Source organism: Chrysemys picta, chromosome 17, assembly GCF_011386835.1.
Source record: "Chrysemys picta bellii isolate R12L10 chromosome 17, ASM1138683v2, whole genome shotgun sequence".
Classification (NCBI taxonomy): Eukaryota; Metazoa; Chordata; order Testudines; family Emydidae; genus Chrysemys; species Chrysemys picta.
Window position 1 is genome coordinate 3,103,708 of NC_088807.1, and position 23,105 is coordinate 3,126,812.

Genomic DNA, 23,105 nt, shown 5'->3' on the forward strand with positions numbered 1-23,105 from the left:
CCTCCGTCCCGCCGGCCTTGCCTCTGGCAGCTCGGGGGCTGGGTTAGCCCCAGTCTAATGGCCTTTGCACCACCTACGCCGACTGACACCAGCTGAGGGTGTGGCCTTTATTTATTATTGTCGGCATCATCAGAGTGCCTCAGTGTCCCCCTGAGCACGTAGAGTGAAGCTACGCAACGATGAATTGGGCCCTGAGGACCTCAGAAACCCACCACTGCACGCATCTTTTTGCAGCAGGCCATACAGAGCCGGGCCAGCACTGCATGGGGCAGCACTGCATGGCAGTGCCCGTTACCATGAGTTGGGGCTGTAGGAGGGTTGGGAACAGATTCTCCATCTGGGGGGTGCATCAGAGCAAGGGTCTGCCAGAGCTGGTTATGGCCTGGGGGCTGCTTTCATTAGCATCAGCTAGCTGCAGTCTCCTAGGAACCCAACACCAACTAGGGAAACCAAGAGCATATCACGGCCTCCTCCCTTCCGTCCCTTTCCCCTCTCAAGCTGTGGAAAAGAGAAAGAAAGAAGCCCCAGGAACGAACGTGGAAGAAATTTCCACTCTCTCGGTGCTGCCTGAGTCATACAAAGGAAACTGATCAGGGCAGGTTCCTCTGTCTTTAGTAGATGCTAGTGTAGGTGCGTGTATGCAAACAACAGGACCATAACCATCTATTTACATCTCCTCCTAACAGGTGACTGCTGGTTCCTGGCTGCAGCTGCATCCCTCGCTCAGCACCCACAGCTGATGCAGAGGGTGGTACCAGCAGGGCAAAGTTTTGACCTAGGGGATTATGCTGGCATCTTCCATTTTCAAGTGAGTTCTGTGACCTGGCAAGCCAATAGCCTCTTGATAGGCAACAGAGAAATACTGCTTAAGGTATTAAATTCAGTGGGATCAACTCTCTAGTGGTAGATTCCGGATGGAAGGTAAAGATGTTTCATCGTTCTGTTGGTATTTCTGTTAACAGGATGGCAGTCTGCATTTATCCCACCTTATGCTCTAGCCCTGTCACATCTCACAAAATAGTTAGGGATGGTGTTTGGATGGGAAACCTAGAAAGGTGGTAGGTGCTACAGGAAATCATAGAAGATCAGGGTTGGAAGGGACCTCAGGACATCTCCAGTCCAACCCCCTGCTCAAAGGGGGACCAATCCCCAGACAGATTTTTGCCCCAGATTCTCAAATGGCCCCCTCAAGGATTGAACTCACAATCCTAGGTTTAGCCGACCAATGCTCAAACCACTGAGCTATCCCTCCCCCAATGATGTGGTTAACTCAATAGGTGGTGCTCCACTGTTCCAGTATAGTACTGAGGGGCAGTGTGTGGTGTTGGATGGGATGAGATGAGATGGGTGAGATGCCAACCTGGAGTCCTGACCACTTTTAGGCATTAAATGTCCCAGTGTGCTATTTGCAAGAGTTGGGGCATTAACCCCAATGTTCTGGCCCCACCCCAACCTGGGTATTTCCATTCTGCTGAAGTTCATCCCTCTATATAGTTTACTGCATACAAAAAGCTATGATAAAAGGATGTTATTTGGGTTGCAAGGTCAAGACCTTGTGTCCCGTATCCACAGGAATTTGGCTACGCCCCAACTTTGGAACAGTCTCTTGAAGGAACCCCTTCAAGTTTGCCAGACCCCCAAGGGTCACCACCTCCTAGACTGAACTACTGGGCTCCAGCCCTCCTGCTACATGCTGTGAACTCTGCCCGGAGAGTCAAACTGAGACAGACGCCTGGTAGAGACTTGTACGCTCTGCAGGGACCAGTGCACCTCACCCAGTATTTGCAGGGACACCCAAATAGCGTTTTCCAAACAAGAGTAAGATTTATTAGTCAGCTGCAGCACAGCACTGGAAGTCCTTAGCTTAGTACCTAGAAATGGAGGTTAAAATATAAAGTATTCCTGTCGAACCACAAGTCACCAGCCAAAGTGTAGAGAACTCCATTTTCATACTTTGGCTCTCTCTGACTTCCTTCCTCAGTCAGTCCAAATAGGGAAAGCTCCCCCTCCCAGCCTCTTCCAAAAGGCCAACTCTTTATCCTCTCCTGGTCATGCCTCAGTCCTTTGTTCTCCAGGCCGGATCATGCTGAGTTCACAACCACTTGGCCAGAGCTTCCCACTGTTGAGAGTCCATTCATAAGTCATTGGAGCTCTCTGGACCCTTTGTTGATCTGGGTCAGTTTCTGCCAGTTCCTTAACAACTCTCTTCATTCCACCCAGACAGGGCGGTGACGCACACACCTGTGTCTCTTAGTCTGCCCTGAGAGCAAACGTAAGCCTTTTCCCCCACTGAGTAGCAATGCAAAGTAGAGGGGGCTGTTGAGGCACACATAGGATTCAGACAAATATTACAAAAAATTCCTACTTTCATAGAATCATAGGACTGGAAGGGATCTCGAGAGGTCATCTAGTCCAGTCCCCTGCACTCCTGGCAGGACTAAGGATTATCTAGACCATCCCTGACAGGTGTTTGTCTAACCTGCTCTTAAAAATCTCCAATGATGGAGATTCCACAACCTCCCTAGGCAACTTATTCCAGTGCTTAACCGCCCTGACAGTTAGGAAGTTTTTCCTAATGTCCAACCTAAACCTCCCTTGCTGCAGTTTAAGCTCATTGCTTCTTGTCCTAGCCTCAGAGGTTAAGAAGAACAATTATTCTTCTTCAAGTGCTGTCCCTGTGGGTGCTCCACTCCAGGTGACGGTGCGTCCTGGCACTGTTGATCAGAGATCTTCGGTAGCAGTGCCTCGTTGGGAACTGAGGGGGTTGGGCCCTGTGCGCGCCACACAGGCTGAAACGCCGCCGCGAGAAGGCAGCTGCGCACACGCGGCCCGACCAGGCACTGCTACCTAAGATCTTCGATCAACGGCGCCAGGACGCACCGTCACCTGGAGTGGAGCACCCACAGGGACACACATCTCGAAGAACCTCAGTTACTGCACAAGGTGAGTAACCCTCTCTTCTCCCTCCTCCTTGTAACAACCTTTTATGTACTTTGTCACATCTCTTCCCCCTTTGAGACTGAACTGAATAGGACACTTTAACCAGTGACCTGGGTAGTTTGAACCCACAAATGTCATTCATAGGTGCCACAGTATCTTTCCTGTCACCTTGGTAGCTGTCCTACCAAGCACTTTCAAGATTCTTACAGCACAGTTTCCAGTCAATCAAACTTACAGTTTCCAATACACACTTCAGAGCAGCTTCACATCCTCCCTTAGGTCTGGTCTGTTAGAGGACACTAGCAGGGTGCACATGGGGAGTTTTCATGCGTCCCTTTGCCCTTGTGCAGTGAGGTAGGCATCTATATCCCCCAACTCTTTAAACTGGGGCAACAGTTTGGTCTGTAGGCTCCCTGTGGAACTAACCTCGTTTGACCGCTGCAAGTCACTTATTGCACAATACTACTGGTGTCTTCAGCATCCCACCAGCTCCCACCAACTGTCCCAGATCCACAGGGATAAACAGAGCCAGGATTTTCTCCCTACCTGCGATCCTGTCTCAGCCATCCTCACTGGCATTGTACAACTTAGTAAAATGTTGCTACATCAGTACTGAAGACTCCAGGAGCGGGGCAGGATGTTGGGGAAAATTCCCCACTGGTCTTTCCCTCCTGTTCTACATCATTGCCCTCAGAAATCCCAAGGATTTCTAGGAACCAATTCCCTAAACCATATAGGAGACCAGAAAGGAGCCCCATAAACCAAAGGCCTGTGGCCAAAATTAACAGTCGCCATGGATACTGTTTTGTTTATGTCTCCCCTCCAGTTCTGGCAGTATGGGAAGTGGGTGGATGTGGTGGTTGATGACAAGCTACCTGTGAAGAATGGGAAACTGGCCTTCGTACATTCAGAGGGACATGACGAGTTCTGGCCGGCTCTCCTGGAGAAGGCCTATGCCAAGTAAGTGCCTCTCATTCAAGACAGCCATTAATATACTTTTATAAGTTGTCTCTCTTTCCTCAGCCCTGTACCTTCCAGGCTTCCATTCCTCAACGATCCTCACACCTCCATAGGACCCTTCTCTGGGAACTGAGACTTCAACTGTGCTTCCAGGCTAATGGCCCCAAGCAAATGAATCCTTGAGTTAACCACAACCAGCTGGCGTATCTTTAAACGTGTCTTGCCCTGTCTATGCTAGGTGCAAAGTCGTGTTCAAAATCATGTTGGTTAATGTATTAAAACAGAGCCTGTTTTCCTAGTGTTGAGAAACCCTAAACCAGTACAGTTTACTCCTTCTTCCAGCTCCTCATAGAGTATGTGACATCAGTCTAGACTCCTGCTAGACTCTCCGTCACTTATTACCATGTATGACACCCCCTCTCCCACATCACCAAATGGGTGCCAATGGGCTGGAATAAAGGACTGTAGCTGTAAAAGCAACTATCGGAGAAGTCCCTAGATGGGTGTGGTAGAACATCCAGGGAGGCACAATGGGGCCCAGGGCAGCCCCCACGGGGGGAGAGAAGGGAGTGACACCCAGCCCCTTCCCATCCCCAGCTCTGTTCCACTCCCAGCCCCACACCTGTCCCTGTCCCCAGCCTTGGCACGGCTCCACTGCCGGCCCGACCCCAGCCTCGCCCACTGGCTGCAGCTCTGTTCCCAGCCGGGGGCCAAGGCTGGGAGTGGGGCTGGGAGCGGAGATGCATCTGACTGTGGCTCCGCTCCCACCTCCAGCCTCGGCCCTGTTCCCAGCCCCAGACTCACCCCCAGCTGCGGCCCCCTTACTCCTCTCCGCATCCCCCCTCCCCAGCTGCGATCCCACTCCCAGGCCTGGCTCTGGGGAGGGGAGAGGGGTGTGAACCTCAAAAGTTTGGGGACCACTGAACTATCAGGAAAGTTGAAAATGGAAACTAAAGTCAATCACCCCAAATTGCACCTGAGGGTCAGAGGTCATCAATAATGTGCATAGTCCGTGTCCTCCATGCCAGTGAACTACAGCTACAGGAGAAGCAGAGAGCTCATCGGAGTCACTTGCTTGTAGTTCCTGTCAGGCTGTATTTCAATACGTTGCTTATTTCTCCCTTTCTCAATCATTTTCTTCCTTCCCCTTCAGGTTCAATGGCTCCTATGGGGCCATTGATGGTGGCTTCAGCAATGAGGCCTTTGTGACCTTCACTGGAGGTATCGGAGAGTGCATTCCCCTTGAGAAGTCAATAGCATCTCCAGACTTCTTCAAAATTATAAAAACAGCGGTGGCCAGAGGGTCCTTGATAGGGACAAGCACCACAGTAAGTGCATACGCCATACAACCTTTTATCTGTCTCTGAGACCTCACAGGAAACCCCTAATATCTGTAGAATATCTCTGCTCTTTCAACATCTGTGATACACTGGTGTATGGCTCCTGGGGGAATTCCGCACAGCAGGGCCAGGTAAGCAGGCCTGGGACAGACAGAGCAGGGCACGCGGGGCAGCTGAGGGGGTCACAGACTGTGATTCAGGAGGGCTAGTGGGGTGACAGCATTCAGCTGGGGCTGATTGAGCCTGGGGAGGGAGACTACAGGGCCACTTGGGGATGCGGGAGGGGGTCTGCAGGGTCTCATGGGGACAGGGAAGTGGGGCTGTAGGGACACACGGGGACAGGGGCAGTTGTGCCTGACTGAATGGGAGAGACTAGGGGTCTGCCAGGGTCTGCATGGGGAAGGCTCCCCAACTCCCTAACAGTCTCCCCCCCCAACACACACACAGAAAAACCACAAACCTGTTCCATATTTCTCCCACCTACACCCAACAACCCTCCAGGTTCAGACCCTGTCTCCTTCCCAGCAATTACTTCTCTCTCCCTCAGCTCCTCCGTTACTCCTCAATCCCCCAAGCCTTTGCACTGCTTCTGAGGAGTGCAGGAAATACGGTTCTGTACTGTAATTTAAATGAATTATTACTCGGAGTTGTGTATTAATATGCCTAGTAAGGAATCTATTTGTCAAAACACATTTCCTGAATCTTTTTTTTTTTTCGGTCTGTATTGTTAGACATACTTGCTGACCGCTATTTTGAAGTAGATTACCAAAATAATTGACACTGGTGTGATTATATTGTGTTATTTGATCAATAAAATATACAGAATTTTAAAATACTGTGGGCAGGATTTTTAATTTTTTTGATGCAGAATTTTTAAATGTGGGGCGTAGAATTCCCCCAGGAGTAATGTATATCAGACGTAACTACACTGAAATCAGTTAAGAAAGGGAGGTATTTTTAGCCTGCCTTAACTGTTTTTCTTTTTTGGTGTTAACACCCCTTTAGCTCAAATAAGACATGAGAGAACAACTTCCTTTGTTAAAGATTCACCACACCTACACTTCAACTTGAGAAGAGCCCGCTCCAGTTCTCTCTCCCTAAAGAAATCTCCAGCAAAACTGGGGAAGACTAGAATCAATATTCACGATGTAGAAACAAGCAGAGAAAATCCCTTCAACTTCCTTATCTTTTTCAGATCTTTTTTATACCACATAAACAAGTAAAAAAGAGCACAAATGCATTTTTCCCTTCTGCAGGTCAGCTCTGAGACTAATGCAAATGGGAGCAACAGTCTTGCTGTATAGGACTTGCCTTAAGACGTCAAATTTGTTCCTTTAAGTTTAGCAGGTGTTTCTACAGAAGCCTGCACTGTTATATTCTATCTTCTTAAAGAAGGTGTTGTGCTGTTTCTGGTATATTGTTGAATAATGGCTACATATGACATCTCCCTGTTTCCTTTTTTAGGTTCACACCTCTGTGAGCCTTTGTATCAGAGCTGTAAATGAGTGTGATGTGTGTCTTTTGTGTTAACTTTACCATAGAGTGATGAGGGCGAGGCACATGGACTGATGAAAGGGCATGCATATTCTGTAACAGGAATTTACGAGGTGAGCCAATGCCCAGGTAGCACTGAGATTCCTTTCCTTGCTCTGTAGGGATCATCCAGGGAGACAGAGAAGCATTCAGTTTCATCACTGAAAGAGGCACCACAGCTAACCCCCTTTGTTTTCAGTTTAAACCAATTTTTACTGAAAAATTTCTGGGTTTTACAAAAAGGATTATTCTTTTTTTTTTCTGATTTTCACCCTATATTTGTATCATTCAAATGTATACAAAATAACTTGTTTTATTAGGAAAACACAATACATTGCATGAGAGATATGTGTTACGATAATACATTTGTCTGTGTGTGTATGCAAAGCTGCCTGTTGAAGAAAGAAGATACACACAATAAACAAACAGGCACACATGCAAGCTCTGAAGTGCGTGTGCATCTGAATTTACTGATTAATCTCATACCCACCACGTATACATTTCAAGCTGCTAGCAGATAACAGCTTAAAGGATACGTTTCAGAACATAAGGAAGTATTCAAAAGTTTAAAAAACCAAAAACAGGAGAAAAGGATGAAGTTGAGAATATGCACTGCAAATGGTGTGGCCCAATTATTAAATATAATTATTTATAGGCTAATAGTTCTAAGTCTACAACAGTAAACAGTTTATTCAAATTAAAAGTTTAATTTGGGGATTAGAGATATATTGTTTTCTTAAACTCAGAGGTGACGTGTTTTGAGTTTTGTTTTAGTTTTGTAGCAAACCACAGTGATGAACAGAATTCAAAGCATTAATCAGCTGAATACTCCCCCCCCCCCCCGGTCTTTCTGTCCACCAAAATAAACCCCGATATTTACACCAAAAAATTATCAATAGTTTTTTTTGCACTGATTTTCACCCGTTTTTGTTGTGATGATGCGTGTTACATGTACAGACTGAACTCTGCTCATGGACCACTCTGTGCAATTAACTACTTTACCCACAGGTGAATTATAAGGGTGAGAGGAAAGAATTGTTGCAGCTGAGAAACCCGTGGGGCAAGTCTGAGTGGACAGGCAGATGGAGTGATGAGTAAGTGCAGCATTAAGGAGACTAATCACACCGCACAAAACAACTCAGTAGCTCCCTCAATCCTTTACAAACTTCTTGTGCATATCTTTTGGGGACAGAGGATGCATATATTAGCATTTTATATGGGAACTATAACTTGATGGTGACATCTATTAAACACAGCTCAGCCTGGTGTAGCAATCAAATGCCTTATTATGCAAAATTTCTGTCTGTGTATCAATCCAACCACAGTATCTATCTACTTATATCGTCCCCATCACTGTACTTTGAGTTCCTGCCACTAGAGAGAATATAATCACACACACACATACACACAGGTACATTACATTATTATTTTTTGTTACTGTTATTAACTATTGGGTGCAAGACACCCCATACTGGACATTGTCACCTAATTTGCCCTCATATTCCATTTCATCCTATATTTCCATTCAGAACTGTCACTTAAATAGCAACAGAGGGTCCTGTGGCACCTTTAAGACTAACAGAAGTTAGTCTTAAAGGTGCCACAGGACCCTCTGTTGCTTTTTACAGATTCAGACTAACACGGCTACCCCTCTGATACTTGTCACTTAAATAAATATCTCATAGCATGTGAACTCTGCTCTTCTCCTTGTTGCACTCATGGCTTCATATTGCTTTGCATTTAGGTCACCTCTGTGGTTAGATCTGGACCCAGGACTCCAGAAAACTCTGCAGGTGAAAAAGGATGATGGAGAGTTCTGGTAAGAGACCCCAGCCCATTAAACCCCTCACAGCCAATCAAGGTCAACCCTGGGGAAAAAAAGAGTTTTTCAAAATAGTGCATATGTCAGTTGGATTCAGCGGAAGTGGGGTGCAGTTTGGATTTGCTTTCATGCTAGCAATCAATGAGTCTATGCTGCAGGATACTGAGGGGTTAGCAAGGGACAAGAGAAGACCGGCAAACTGTCTTCAATTTGATTTTGGAAGGGGAGGAAAATGAGGTTAATAGAATCATAGAATCAGAGACGAAGAAGCCCCATTAGATCCCATATAGTCCACACCCCCTGGGGTCAAGGCAGAACTGTTCCCTATAGTCCATTCTCCAAGGCTTTGGCCAGATGATTTGTGCAATAGAGTTTCACCACTTCCCGCAAGAGACTCTGGCATAGTCTAATACACCTCAATGGCAGGAAATCTTCCATCCCACTACTTGTCATTATAACCCCCTTGAAACATCATAAACAATGTATTGGGCTGGATGCAGGAATCAATGGGTCGGAGTCCCCAGCCTGTGCTCTACAGATCAGACTAGATGATCATGGTGGTCCCTTCTGGCTTTAAAATCTATGAATCTATGAAACAATTCTCTCTCCCTTCATATACTTAAGAACATAAGAACGACCAGACTGGGTCAGACCAATGGTCCCTCTAGCCCAGTATCCTGTCTTCAACAATGGCCAGTGCCAGATACCCCAGAGGGAATGAACAGAACAAGGCAATTTGGCAGTCAGAGTTTAGGGACACGCAGAGCATGGCATTGCTTCCCTAACTAACAGTCATTGATGGATCTGTCCTCCAGTATTCCAGTGCTTGCAGTTATTTTCCCATCTTGGTAGTCATTTATGTAAAATCTCCATAGCTAGTTCTTATAATCTTTCTGTATAAGGCTGGGTCTACACTATCCGCCTGAATCGGCGGGTAGAAATCGACCTCTCGGGGATCGACAATCGATCCCCAAATCGACGCTCTTACTCCACCAGCGGAGGTGGGAGTAAGCGCCGTCGACGGGAAGCCGCAGAGGTTGATTTTGCCGCCGTCCTCACAGCGGGGTAAGTCGGCTGCGATACGTCGAATTCAGCTATGCTATTCACGTAGCTGAATTTGCGTATCTTAAATCGACTCCCCCCTGTAGTGTAGATGTAGCCTAAGTTGGTCCTTCCACCCTTTTAATCTTTTGTTTTTTGTTTTTTTATTTACATATGTGTCTCTTCTCTTCAGAATAGTGGTACTGTCTCAGTGGGAAGGATAACAGAACAGGAGGAAAAAATAGTGGTATGGAAGGTGGGGTCTGAACTCCACATTAGCTTGTTAGGGTCTGTAAAAAGCAACAGAGGGTCCTGTGGCACCTTTGAGACTAACAGAAGTATTGGGAGCATAAGCTTTCGTGGGTAAGAACCTCACTTCTTCAGATGCAAGTACTTGCCCATGAAAGCTTATGCTCCCAATACTTCTGTTAGTCTCAAAGGTGCCACAGGACCCTCTGTTGCTTTTTACAGATTCAGACTAACACGGCTCCCCCTCTGATACTTGTTAGGGTCTGTTACCTCACTCGTGCCTTCAGGCACAGACTGCTGACTGTGGAAACAGCAATAGGACAGTTCTAGCTCTGGGGTCAGCTAAGCCTAATACACATATAGCTATCTGAGATAATTGTGGGGGAGGGATAGCTCAGTAGTTTATGCAGTGGCCTGCTAAACCCAGGATTGTGAGTTCAATCCTTGAGGGGGGCCATTTAGGGTTTTGTGTCAGAAATCTGTCTGGGGATTGGTCCTGCTTTAAGCAGGAGGTTGGACTAGATGACCTCCTGAGGTCCCTTCCAACCCTGGTATTCTATGATTCTCTCAATTTGCTGACTAGGGTGACCAGATGTCCTGATTTTATAGGGACAGTCCTGATTTTTGGGTCTTTTTCTTATATAGGCTCCTATTACCCCCCACCTCCTGTCCTGATTTTTCACACTTGCTGTCTGTTCACCCTATTGCTGACAAATAGTAGGTTATTTGTTACTTATTTGCATGATGGTAGTACCTAGAGGCTCCAGTCATTGTGCTCGGAATTGTGCGACCATGTAGTACAAAGATTGTAATCTTGGTTCATGACGAGACGCAACAGGTGAATGAAGCCGACAGATGAGGTAAAATGAGCATGTTTTTGCAATTCTCAGTTGGCCACTTGTCTAGCATTGTGGGTTAATAATGTTCCCTGGGCATCTCAGCAAAGCTGAGATGTCAGGAGGTGTTTCAAAGATAAGGTGTCAGTTGTCTGCATTTTGACTGGGAGTTTCTCCTGCTCGCATAGGAGGGTAAAGCTAAATTGTGAAGAGTCTTAAAGGATCAACGTTTCCCACCTCTCTAGACCTCTATGAATTATTTCTCTGTCCTCTCTCACATCCCTCTTTCCCCCTCCCCACTGGAACAATGTGATGACTCTGTAAGGAATACAAATTCAGTTTTTTCTGCAACCCCCATTTCTCTCTTTATTTCAATGATGAAGGATGGAAATAAATGATTTTGTGAAGTATTTTGATGACCTGCAAATCTGCAGCCTGTCTCCGGATTCACTGTTCAGTGACAAAACAGCAAGTTGGAAAGTTACTGCCTTCCATGGACGCTGGATCAGTGGTTATAATGCTGGTGGCTATGACAAAAAGAGAGGTACAATGCTTTGCCTTTCAAAAAAAAAAAAAGTCAAGGGGTCTGGAAGTCATGGGAGGACATGAGAATCTTTGCTTTCATTAATCAAATGTAAGTTTCTAGCCCTCATGGTCATTGAGAAAACCGGGAAAATGTGACTCCCTGAAGGCTCAAAACCCATAAGGTGAATATACAAATGTATTACTTCATGCCAATCTCATGGTTTTTAGGCCAATCTCATGTTTTTGGGGAGGCTGATGTGATTTTTTGACCACTTGGAGTTGGCAATACCGAGTCATTAGCCCAGAGGCTTCATAGTTTCCACACCTGGGTTCACCTGCTGGTTTGCTTAGGTTTTGCCTGCACAGGATAGGTTTTTCAGTATAAGCAAAGGTGTGAATTGGAACAGAGAGCCTTGGTGGAGCTGGGAGTGGAGGTAGGACTGCAGCAGTTGCAGAAGGGGGAGCTACAAGTCAGGATTGAGGGGCATCAGCAGAGTTCTCTGTGTGTGGGGAGCCCAGGGCTGGGCTAGCAGGGGCTGCAGGTCGGGAGTGAGGGGCATCATTAGACAGGTGGGGCGGGAGAGGAGGGCAGGTACTGCAGGTCAGGACCGAGATGCACTAACAGGACTCAGGCATGGGAAATCTATACAGGTTGTTGTCTGCCTCCAGCAGCTCCCCAGCCCACACCTCTGTAAAGGCCTGTCAAAAGCTGCCCTGAGCAAAGACCTCAGCCATATCTAAAAGAGACAGGAGCTGAAATTCTCTCTTTCACGCAGCCTCAGCCAGCGGCTTTATTTCTTCCCCCTGCAAATTGAGGGTAATACCAACATCCATTTGTTTTTCTGTTTACTCCACCAACCCCTCCCCCCCATCCTGGTTGTAGAAAATACGTTTAAAAACCCCCAGTTCCATGTTAGGCTGCGGGAAGCAGATGAATATGACCTGAAGGAGCAGCACCCAGACCCCAAATGCACCTTGCTTGTCTCCCTGATACAGAAGGACCGACGCAGAGGAGGGAAAATACACTTGCCTATTGGTTTTCAGATCTACAAGGTAGGGGACAAGCTTTGTTATCTGTGAGAGCTGGGTGAATAATTCGAAACAAATAATTTATTCAACAAATTTCATTCCTTGAATGAACAAGAGAAAGAGGAAGGCAAGTGGAGGTCCTCTACTTCATGGGGAAGGAGAGCTAATAACTGGTGACATCAAGAAGGCTGAGGGGTTTAATGCCTGTTTTGCTTCAGTCATCACTAAAATGGTTAATGGTGACCAGACACTCAACACAATTAATGTTGACAACAAGGGGAAGGAACACAAGCCAAACTAGGGAAAGAATAGGTTAAAAATTATTTAGATAAATTAGACATATTCAAGTGAGCAGGGCCTGATGAAATTGGTCCGAGGGCACCCAAGGAACTGGCTGAAGCAATCTCAGAGCCATTAGCAATTATCTTGGAGAACTCCTGGATCCTGGGGGACAGGAGAGGTCCCAGAAGACTGGAGAAGGGCAAACAAAGCACCTATCTTTAAAAGGGGAACACGGAGGATTTGGGGAATGATAAACCAGTCCGCCTAACTTTAATACCTCTACAGATACAGGAGCAAATTATTAAACAATTAATTTGAAAGCACCTAGAAGATAATAAGGTTACTAGGAATGGCCAGCATGGATTTGTCAAGAACAAATCATGCCAACCCAAGCTAATTTCCTTCTTTGACAGGATTACTTACCTAGTGGATGGGGGGAAGCAGTAGCTGTGATAGATCTTGATTTTAGTGAGGCTTTTGGCACATGACATACTCATAAGGAAACTAGGGAAGTGTGGGTCTAGATAAAATTACTATCAGGTGGGTGCACACCTGGTTGACAGACTGTACTCAAAGAGGAATTATCAATGGCTTGCTGTCAAACTGGGAGGATGTATCTAACGGGGCCTGCAGGGGTCAGTCTTGGGTACAGGACTAGTCAGTATTTTCATTCATGACTTAGATAATTGAGTGGAGAGTGTGCGTATACAAGGGTGCTGGAAAAATTTTTATAGTGGGGAAATGATGGAAACTGTGTATTTGGTGTTTGTTATTACTCCTTCAAGCCAGGGGTGGGGCAGCAACCCCATCACCCCTAGTTCCAGGCTTCCAGCACCACTGTGCTTATAAAATTTTCACATGACACCAAGCTGGGAGGGGTTGCAAGCTCTTCAATTCAATATGAGCGTGACAAATTGGAGAATTGGTATAAATTCAACAAGATGAAATTCAATAAAGACAAGTGCAAAGTACTTCACTGAGGAAGGAAGGATCAAATGCACAACTGCTGAAAAGGGTCTGGAGGTTAGAGTGGATCACAAACTGAATATGAGGGTCGGGAAGGAATTTTCCTCCAGGGCAGATTGGCAGAAGCCCTGGGGGGTTTTCGCCTTCCTCTGCAGCGAGGGGCACGGGTCACTTGCTGGAAGATTCTCTGCACCTTGAAGTCTTTAAATCATGATTTGAGGACTTCAATGTCTCAGACACAGGTTTGATACAGGAGTGGGTGGGTGAGATTCTGTGGCCTGCGTTGTGCAGGAGGTCAGACTAGATGATCATAATGGTCCCTTCTGACCTTAAAGTCTATGATTCTGTGATTCAATGCGATGCTGCAAAAAAGGCTAATATGATTTTGGGGGGTATTAACAGAGTGTTGTATATAAGATACAGAAATCCCACCCTACTTGGCCCTGGTGAGGCCCCAGCTGGAGGGACGTGTCCAGTTCTGGGCACCACCATTCAGGAAGGTTGTGAACAAATTGGAGAGAGTCCATAGGAGAGCAACAAAAATGATCAAATGTTTAGAAAAACCTGCCCTAGGAGGAAAGGTTAAAAAACACACTGGGCAGGTTTAACCTTGAGAAAGGAAGTCTGAGTGGGGACCGGATAACAGTCTTCCAATATGTTGAGGGCTGTTATAAAGAGGACTGTGATCAATTGTTTTCCATGTCTACTGAAGGTAGGACAAGAAGTAATGGGCTTCATCTGCAGCAAGATTAGAGAGTAGGAAATGCTGAGGGGCGTTAAGCTCTGGAAAAGGCTTCCAGGGGATGATGTGGAGTCCCCATCACTGGAAGCTTTTAAAAACAAGTTGGACAGACACTTGTCAGGGCTGGTCTACGTTTACTTGGTCCTGCCACAGTGCAGGGAGATGGACTTGATGACTTACTTCTCAAGGTCCCTTCCAGCCCGACATTTCTATGATTATCTTTATGAGTTGCCTGTGATCACACTTGTTTGATGCATTTCTTCCAATATTACAAGGAGAGATTTAAGGAGCTCAGTCTCTTCAATTTATCAAAAACAAGATCAAGAGGTGACTTGATCACAGTGTATAAGTACCTACCTGGGGGCTAAATGGCTTTTTAAACTAGCAGTGAAAAGTAGAACTAAAACCAATGGCTGGAAGGTAAAGCCAGACACAGGACTGGCTCTAGGCACCAGCAAACCAAGCACGTGCTTGGGGCGGCACAATTCTAGGGGCGGCATTCCGGGTGGGTTGTTTTTTTTGTGTGCTTGGGGCGGCAAAAAACCTAGAGCCGGCCCTGACCAGACAAATTCCATTTAGAAATAAGTCATAGAGTGAGAGTGATTAACTACTGGAACAAACTACCAAGGGACATGGTGGAATCTCCATCTGTTGAAGTCTTCAGATCCAGAATAGATGCCTTTCTGGAAGAGATGCTTTAGTCAAACAGAAGTTATTGGGCTCAATACAGGGGTAATGGCAGGAAATTTACCAGCCTGCTACCTTGTGATGCTGGCTGGTGCCTACCTGTTTGTCCGGAGGTTAGCACTGCGGGCAGCACCTGATTACAGCTAATGTGTAGTAAAAGCAATGTCACCTCAGGGACTGCAGAGTGGTAGGAGGGCTGATATAATACCAGCTGCTTGTATCTTTCATTGCATTGCTCTGAATTTTTCTCCCTGGTATATTTTCTCTTGCAGATCCCCACAGAGGTAACTATCGAGAGAGACAGAGGAAACCCAAGCCTCAGACTTTCATCACCTGGGGATTTCCTTCTGTCCAGGCTTTCGTCTCACCTTTGAAGTTCTCTATTTAGTTTGGCTTTTCATTCATTGTTGTAAAGTGTTTTGATGTGCTAGGTTTGGGGATGTGAGATGCACGGATAGATACAGCTTCAGAGCTTACAACCTCACAGGGAAAGTCCTCCCTTGAGCTGAGAAACAGAGTAAAGGGAAATTAAAACACTAATCTAACTGTTGAGTCGAGCTGGCTGAATAACACAAAGGGACTCACAACTATTTTCAAAATTAAACATGGCAAGTTGGCTTCACTGTCATTCCTGGCATCATATTATTTGTTGAATATTTGAATGCCCATTGGTTTATCTGTGAAAATGTTCAAGAATTCCCAAAATGTCAGGAATTTTAGCACAAGCAATGATTCAGGCATACAGTTGTAGCAGAAAGTGTGCTATTCCCTGTTTCCCTTCTGGTATTCTCCCCTTTTAAGAGTTTCGGTCATCCAATCAGGGAGCTGAAACAAAAGATGTCATTTAGGTGACTAATCACACACCGTGAATAGTTGCCAAAGGCTTAATAAAAACAACAAGGAGTCTGGTGGCACCTTAGAGACTAACAGATTTATTTGGGCATAAGCTTTCGTGAGTAAAAACCTCACTTCTTCGGATGCATAGAGTGAAAGTTACAGATGCAGGCATTATATACTGATAGGCTTAATAAAACCCAACAACTGAGCTTTTGTTAGTATCATCTGTTCAAAGAATCCTTACCAGTTAGAGATATTTACAGAAATCAGGGTCAGCTTGTGAAGGATTCATGAAGAGTGAGATTTTCAAAAGCACCTAGATTAGGAGCACAAATCCCTTGGAAAGTCAAATGAGACTTTCTCAGAAGAAGAGTTCTTTGTTGTTTTGAATCATTTTAGCTTCTGTTGATCTAATAAGTGGATTTGATTATAATTATATATAGATATTCAAAAACCCCATGTAGATTCAGATTTTAAAAAGTTCTCAACTTTTACTCTGAAATCTTTTTGGACAAAAGCAGGACAATCCCTTGTTTATTCTTCTCAGAAACTACTGAAGGAGGAGACCAAAAACTACCTTTGTAGATTGCAGCTAACGTGGAGGGCTCTGAATTCAGGTTGCTGCTCATGTGGGAACTCTGGAAATTGGTCTGGATAACTGCAGATTGGGTTTAGGTTGGAGGTTGGGAATGCACGTTAGGGAGAACCACCTCACTGAGTCTGAACTGGGATCCTCTTTCCACAGTATCTGGAGCTGAAGCACATGTCCCAGAGGAGGAAGAGGCTTTTCTCTCTTCACTACGTAGACGGGTCTGACTATATGGAAGAAGAGGTAAATACAAAGCGATTCGAACTCCCCCCTGGAGATTACCTCATCGTTCCCAGCACCTATTCTCCGAATGAAGAATCTGAGTTCATCCTTCGGGTTTTCACGGAGAAGACGCATGCCTTCCAGTGAGTCCTGTTTTCCCATCCGCTCATTTGAAAGTAAAAGATAGAGCTAATCACTAGCACTTGTATAAGGCTTTAAAAATATGCCTACCACACTTTAGTCATAAAGAGCCAAGGAGCTTTTGCATGTTCCCTTGCAGAAGTAAAGTGATTCTTTTCTGTGAGGCAGCAGCCCATTGTGGTTAAGTGACTTGCTAGAGAATATGCAAAAATTTAGAAAGTAAAATCATGGTGTATTCTGCTGTTCTCGCATCTCACTTATATTGGCACCTGGATCAAATCCTGCCTGTATAAAGCATTTCTAATGTGCCCATTACTTTACTACCTAGATGCCACATACAAATTAATGATTGCATTGATAATGTTTATGCCCAATTTCTCCTCTCCTCCATAAACATTCTTTGACCATTGTTATTTAACAGAGAGTGTGTTTTCCCTTTTTCTCTTTTCTTCTCTTGTCACATCCTCTGTTCATAGCAAGCCATATCAGTTGTTCTTCGGTCTTTGTTATTCAGGGAAGCCTTTTCAGAAAAGATGGGTCTTGCATCTTGCTCTGGAAATGGGTAGGTTAGGGCTTATTCCAATTCTCATCGTATTTACATTTTATTAATTGGATTTATTTGGCATGTTTTTGCTGGACCGTGCCATGCAGAAGATCAGACTGAATTATCATAATAGTTTTTGCTGACCTTAAAATATGTGGGTGAAATTCTGGGCTGAACATCTATCTTTCCATTTTATCTTGCCAACCATCACTATGATATTTGGGCAACTTCCATGTAAAATCAGTAGCAAAGTCCCTAGTGTATTTCATTGCGTCTTTGGCACTTCTCTCTTTTTGGGGGAGACACTCTGCTTGAGGTAGGGTTTGTGGCGGGCGGGGGTGAGGTTAATTTGGTTCAGGGTGAGGATTTGAGGGGCTTGGTTGGGGTTGTTGAAAGTAGAAGGAGATATCAGTGGGGTATGAAGGTAGAAAGGGGTGTCAGTGTGGTGAAGCTTTTCAAAGAGGAGGGTTTTGCAGGGTTTCCTAAAGACGCTCAGTCTCTGGATTCACCTGATCTCCTATGGGAGTTGTCTCCATAGCTGGGTCCCCTTGACTCAGACTGCTTTTTCCCCGAGTGCTTTGTCGGGCTTTATGATCTGTATTGTCCCAGAGGAGCGTAGCCGTCATGGTGGGTCATAGATTGAAATTCAGTCTTTGATATAGCTTGGGCTTGATCCATAAATTGCCTGTGGAGGGACTGGAGTGTAGGCCATACGTGCTCATTGTGGCCTGAGCAGGTAGTTGCATTCTGCACCGTTGTCCACACATTCAGCTTCAAATACAGTAACTTACAGTGACCCAGCCTGGAGGGGGCAAATGCATGGATCACTGTGGGCAGGTCGTTGGTGGGGAGGAAGGGAGGAAGAAATGCAAGCGAAAAGGCATTTTTAGATTGTTGAGTTAAAAGTGACAACTTAATCTCCACCCCGCAATTTTGTGACCGTTGGGCCTTTCTCTTTGCAATTCCCTTCTCTTCTACAGTTAGTTATTTTAACACCTGCCGCTTCACTGTTGCTGTCTCTGCTCAGTGAGCCAATAGAGGTTCTTATAAGATAGAGACTATAAGACTGAGGATGGAAATCGTCCTTTGTAACTGTACCCTCTGCTGCAGAGCCTGAGAACTGCACCAGAATCAGGAGTTTTGTAGCTAATACAGGCAAATATCTGTAATGGACATATGAATCGTTTGTTTTTGTATATATACATGAAATAAAAAATAAGTAGGAGGGGGACAGTTAAGGGGAAGGAAAAGGGGGACAAAATGCCCAAGAAGAGACCAGTTTCCTAAGTGACACTGCAATTTTCTTTTGTTTTCCAGTGAAATTGACGATGAAATCTGCGCAGATCTGAAAACTCTTGGGGTAACAGTTTTGCGGAAAATTTATAATGAAAGAGCATCTGTTCCCTTCTCTTTCTGAAGGAAGCAACGCTCAGTGCGGGGGGAGAAATGGGTTAATCATTCATGTGATGAAAAGGTGCATTCTCTGCATAGCTCTCTGGACAGATTCATAGATTCTAAGGCCAGAAGGAACAATTATGATCATCCTCTAACACGGGCCCAAAAATTTCACTCAGTGATTTCTGCATCCAGCCTCATCTCTTGCGGCTGAGCCAGAGCATATGTTTAGAAAGGCTTCCAATTTTGATTTAAAGTTTTCAAAAGTTGACGAATCCACCACAACACGGGGTGAGCTGTTCCAGCGCTTAATCACCCTCACCGTTAAAATTTCCAATTTGAATTTGTCTAGTTTTAAATTCCAACCATTCGGTCACTACGAAATGCCAGAAGCAACCTATCCGGTTCTGATCGTTTCAATGTCTGCACTTAGGGTTGTTTTAAAATTTGTATTTTGTTTTTTTAAACAATTCTTGTCATTATGATTTTTTTCCTGACCCTGAGATTTCCCTGGCAGTTTTTCTAAGTATTTGCCTTTCTGCACCTCACCAAAAGTCCAAATGAATATTTATTTAAAAGACAAGAAAAAGGCAGGCAAAACGGTGACTTTTTAGCGCTGTCACTAGCTAAAGGTCAACAAAAGCCTTGGATTGTTTTCCCAGATGAGCTGATGTAGCATTCAGGGCTAGGCCCATCCTGCTACCTATATGGAGGGGCGGAGGAAGAAGTTTAATGCAGGTGGAAACATTTTGGGGAATAACCTTTGCCCTTCCCCTCCTTCTCCCTCAGATGGGCACCAGTGTGGAAATTGGGGAGGAAGTGGAGAACATCTTTCTGCAGTTTGCAGGACAGGTAAGTGGAAAAGAATCCATTTCAGAAATGTCTTGAATGAGATTGTTCTTGGCGTCCCTTTCTCCACTCAGCCCTTCAGATCAAGGCTGGGCTTCCTTACAAAGATCAGGTTTACTGTTTCCATAATGGGACAGGACTTAATGGCTGCTACAGAATTAAACAGGACTCTCTCCCGTACCTCTGAAAAGCGTCGGCCGTCGGGGTACAGATTGTTCGTCTTAGTCCTGGTCTTCAGTCTGGGAAACTGACCCATTGCTGCTAGGGGTTGCCAGCAGCATGCCCCTTTGAACTGGTATTGAAATATGGGCTGGAATAGCATCTACAGCCCTTCTGCACTGGTCATGGGGGCTACTGTGGCCACTGGGTCTGTGTAAACGTGGCTCCCAGAGCCCCGCCCCACTGTGGCCTTCCTTGTTGGCCTGAAAGGGCCAGTGCAGGGAGTATTCCCATGGTGCATGGGGGGCGGGGTGCAGGCAGCCCTATGGGGCCATTCTGCAGGCAGATCTCACCACTCTTCCCCATGCAGGTCTTAAGAGATGAGGAGGGCCTTGTGGTGGCCCTTCTGGCCTTCCACTACCTGAAGGGGGGTTCCAAAGAGGATGGAGCTCGGCTGTTCTCCGTGGTGGCAGATGACAGAACAAGGAGCAATGGTCTCAAGTTGCAGTGGGGGAGGTCTAGGTTGGATATTAGGAAACACTATTTCCCTAGGAGGGTGGTGAAGCACTGGAATGGGTTCCCTAGGGAGGTGGTGGAATCTCCTTCCTTAGAGGTTTTTAAGGCCCGGCTTGACAAAGCCCTGGCTGGGATGATTTAGTTGGGGTTGGTCCTGCTTTGAGCAGGGAGTTGGACCAACCCTAATCTTCTATGATTCTATGACCCTGACCCCATAGGTGAATTTCCCCTGCAGTGAGGAAGTTTTAAGAAAGGCCCTTGGGCGAATGTGCAGCCAGACTGTCGACTGCGCGGAGCAGAAGCTGGGCACAGAATAGGGGGGACACATAGCTGGTTACAGTTCCCACCTTCTCTGCCGCCCCTAGGGGCAGGTGACAGCAGCCAAGGAATGCTCTAACCTGCATCCATTAGCCACAGTTCCCAAAGGCTCATGATCTGGCAGCTGAACGCGGCCATGCCCTTCCCCACACCCTCCACCACTTCCTGCACCGGGGGCTACAGGCAGGGGGGGAGAGGAGCCTGGTGGGGACACCCTCTGGCCAGGGAATTCCCAGCTTAGGGGATGCAGTCAGTCTCTGATATCCCCACAGGATGAAGTGGGACCTAGCGCGTTAACCAGTGCACCTCTTTAAATGATTGACACTTCAGGAAATATTTACAACTTGCAACATTTTCAAACGTTCCCTTCGGGAAGCTGGGGGCCATGTGATCATGATAACCCCACTCATTCCCTTGTGGGGTACGTTTGCAGGACCAGGAAATCGGTGTTGTCGAGCTCAAAAAGATACTGGCTGTGACCTTGGCAAGAGGTGAGTGTTGAGACGCTCGAGGGCAACAGGGCCTGAATCCTGTTCTATTGACTTCGCCCCGGCCAGCCTGGCTAAGCTGAGATGGCCTTTTGCTCTTGTTACTCATGGGAGCAAGGAGATTGGAAGATCCCTGATGCTGAGGTGATTCCATTATAGGTTATGGACTAAGGGCTCGATGTGCTGGGGCCTCATACAATCAATCACACCCATGTCAAGCGAGTGCCCCGTTAGTATAAAATGCTGCCACTTCCAAATGGGAGCGTGTTACAGACACTGCGGAGTGGTGAATTCGGCTGGAAAAGCCCGATCGGACCATCCTTAAGCGGAGATAATTTCCACTGACCTCCACAGGACTGGGCTAAATCTCTGTCAATACCTGCAAGTGCGATGACTTGGGTATTTTCTGTGTGGGAAGAGGAAGGGAATGGTTTTTAAAGGGTTTCTAGTTGCGTACATCTCAAGGGCAGAAGGGACCACTGTGAACATCTAGGCTGATCAAGAAGGAAGGTCAGAAGAGCTGACAGGAGGCAGTGTGGCTGTCGCCATGTCAGTCCCAGGATATTTAAAGAGACGAGGTGGGTGAGGTAGTATCTTTTATTGCACCAACTTCTGTTGGTGAGAGAGACACGTTTCTGAGCTTACACAGAGCTGTCAGGAGATACTGCCCTTGACAAAACACCCAGGAAAGAAGGTGGGATGGGGTGGAGGAGGTATTTTAAAGAATTTGCAAAGCGTCCAGAACAAGAAACAATGCATGACACATAGATACCATTGTATGCCCCGCACCTATCTCTACTCCTATATGTAGATCTGCTATTGAAGTAACAATAGTGGTTTCTATTCCTGTAGCCCCAACGATCCCAAATCTCTTCCCAAGCTCCACTGAAACCCAGGGTTAACTGAGTTCAGCAGAATGGGAATGCTAATTTTCCTCACTGACAATGACAAATACAATTTATTAGTCCCTAGTGCTTCTAAACTAATAAGGCACAATGAGAAGCCTAAACATATACTTGAAAATAAAACATGTATTTGTGTTGCAGAAGCTGATTCAAAACCAGAGAGATTCCAGCCGGAGACCTGTTGGCAAATGATCCGTCTCTTTGATGTATCCTTTGGAAAAATAATATTGCCCAGATATTAAAACCACACATGGCTGGAGATAGATATTAGGCAACATCACGATGAAGTTTTGGGGCTGGCCTGGACAGCATGAAGCCATGCTGAGGATCTGTATTTGGTTTTCCCTGCTAATTGCCTGCCAAGGCTGACTTTAGACCAAGTCTACTCTGGGCTTCAAACCAAGTTTAGGAATCCGATTTGAACTAGAGTCCAGCTAGATTGGGTTCTGTGGTTTGTCTGGAGGCCTGCTAGGACCGTGTCTAGAAGATAGCAGAGACGGGCCCAGACCAAAACCTCCATTCCCAAAATCGCTGAGATTTGCAGGAGTTTGGATCTAAGAACTTGGAGGTGAGGCCCAAGCACAGTTTTCACGGTGTAAACTCAGCTAAGGCCCTGTCCATGCTGATCTGGCTTAACCACATTTAAGCAAATTTGGCAAATTGGAACCTCAGAGCACATGGGCCCTTCTGCTCCGTACCACACCTAGAAGTGCGGTGTCATTGGCGCTGGGCTGCTGAAACCCCAGGGAATCCCGGCTCCGGCTATCTGATAGAGAGACACGCTGCTGGTGGGAGCCTTGTTCGTCCCCTGCTCAGGAGGCAGTGTGCTCTGTTGCACCAGGGGTGGGAAGGAGAGGTGGTGGGGACAGGAGAACATACTTATGGCTGAGGGGCAAGCCCTGGCAGCAGCCAGGCGTCCTCCACACACAATGGGCTTTGCTTTCCCTTCATGCTGAGAATCAGTACAGCAAGAACGGCCGGTTGTCCCTGGAGGAGTTCAAGACGCTCTGGGAGAGGCTGAGGGAATGGAAGGTGAGTGTGGAGCAGGGAGGAATCAACAGAGCATAGGGGCTGGAAGCCGCGGGTTGGGTCCGGCAGCTGGAGTGGCGGTACCCAATGCTGACAGCAAAGTGAAGGCAGGGCCATACAGAGACGGTACGTCCACACTGCGATAGAAAACCTGCAGCACT

At 46.3% G+C, this 23,105-nt stretch overlaps 1 protein-coding gene across 5 annotated transcripts in view; it reads left to right on the forward strand.

The window, feature by feature from the left end:
• LOC101945460 (calpain-12) overlaps positions 1 to 23,105 on the forward strand; it is a 43,979-nt gene that overhangs the window by 16,802 nt on the left and 4,072 nt on the right. For all 5 annotated transcript variants that reach the window (XM_065570845.1, XM_065570843.1, XM_065570844.1 and 2 more), the window contains 15 exons: positions 687 to 808; positions 3,767 to 3,900; positions 5,054 to 5,228; positions 6,782 to 6,847; positions 7,782 to 7,867; positions 8,518 to 8,592; positions 11,105 to 11,265; positions 12,130 to 12,299; positions 15,225 to 15,236; positions 16,535 to 16,743; positions 18,603 to 18,645; positions 19,470 to 19,532; positions 20,956 to 21,013; positions 22,057 to 22,121; positions 22,879 to 22,947. In XM_065570845.1, coding sequence (XP_065426917.1) covers positions 687 to 808; positions 3,767 to 3,900; positions 5,054 to 5,228; positions 6,782 to 6,847; positions 7,782 to 7,867; positions 8,518 to 8,592; positions 11,105 to 11,265; positions 12,130 to 12,299; positions 15,225 to 15,236; positions 16,535 to 16,743; positions 18,603 to 18,645; positions 19,470 to 19,532; positions 20,956 to 21,013; positions 22,057 to 22,121; positions 22,879 to 22,947 — 1,508 coding nt within the window. The remainder of the gene's footprint in view (positions 1 to 686; positions 809 to 3,766; positions 3,901 to 5,053; positions 5,229 to 6,781; positions 6,848 to 7,781; positions 7,868 to 8,517; positions 8,593 to 11,104; positions 11,266 to 12,129; positions 12,300 to 15,224; positions 15,237 to 16,534; positions 16,744 to 18,602; positions 18,646 to 19,469; positions 19,533 to 20,955; positions 21,014 to 22,056; positions 22,122 to 22,878; positions 22,948 to 23,105) is intronic.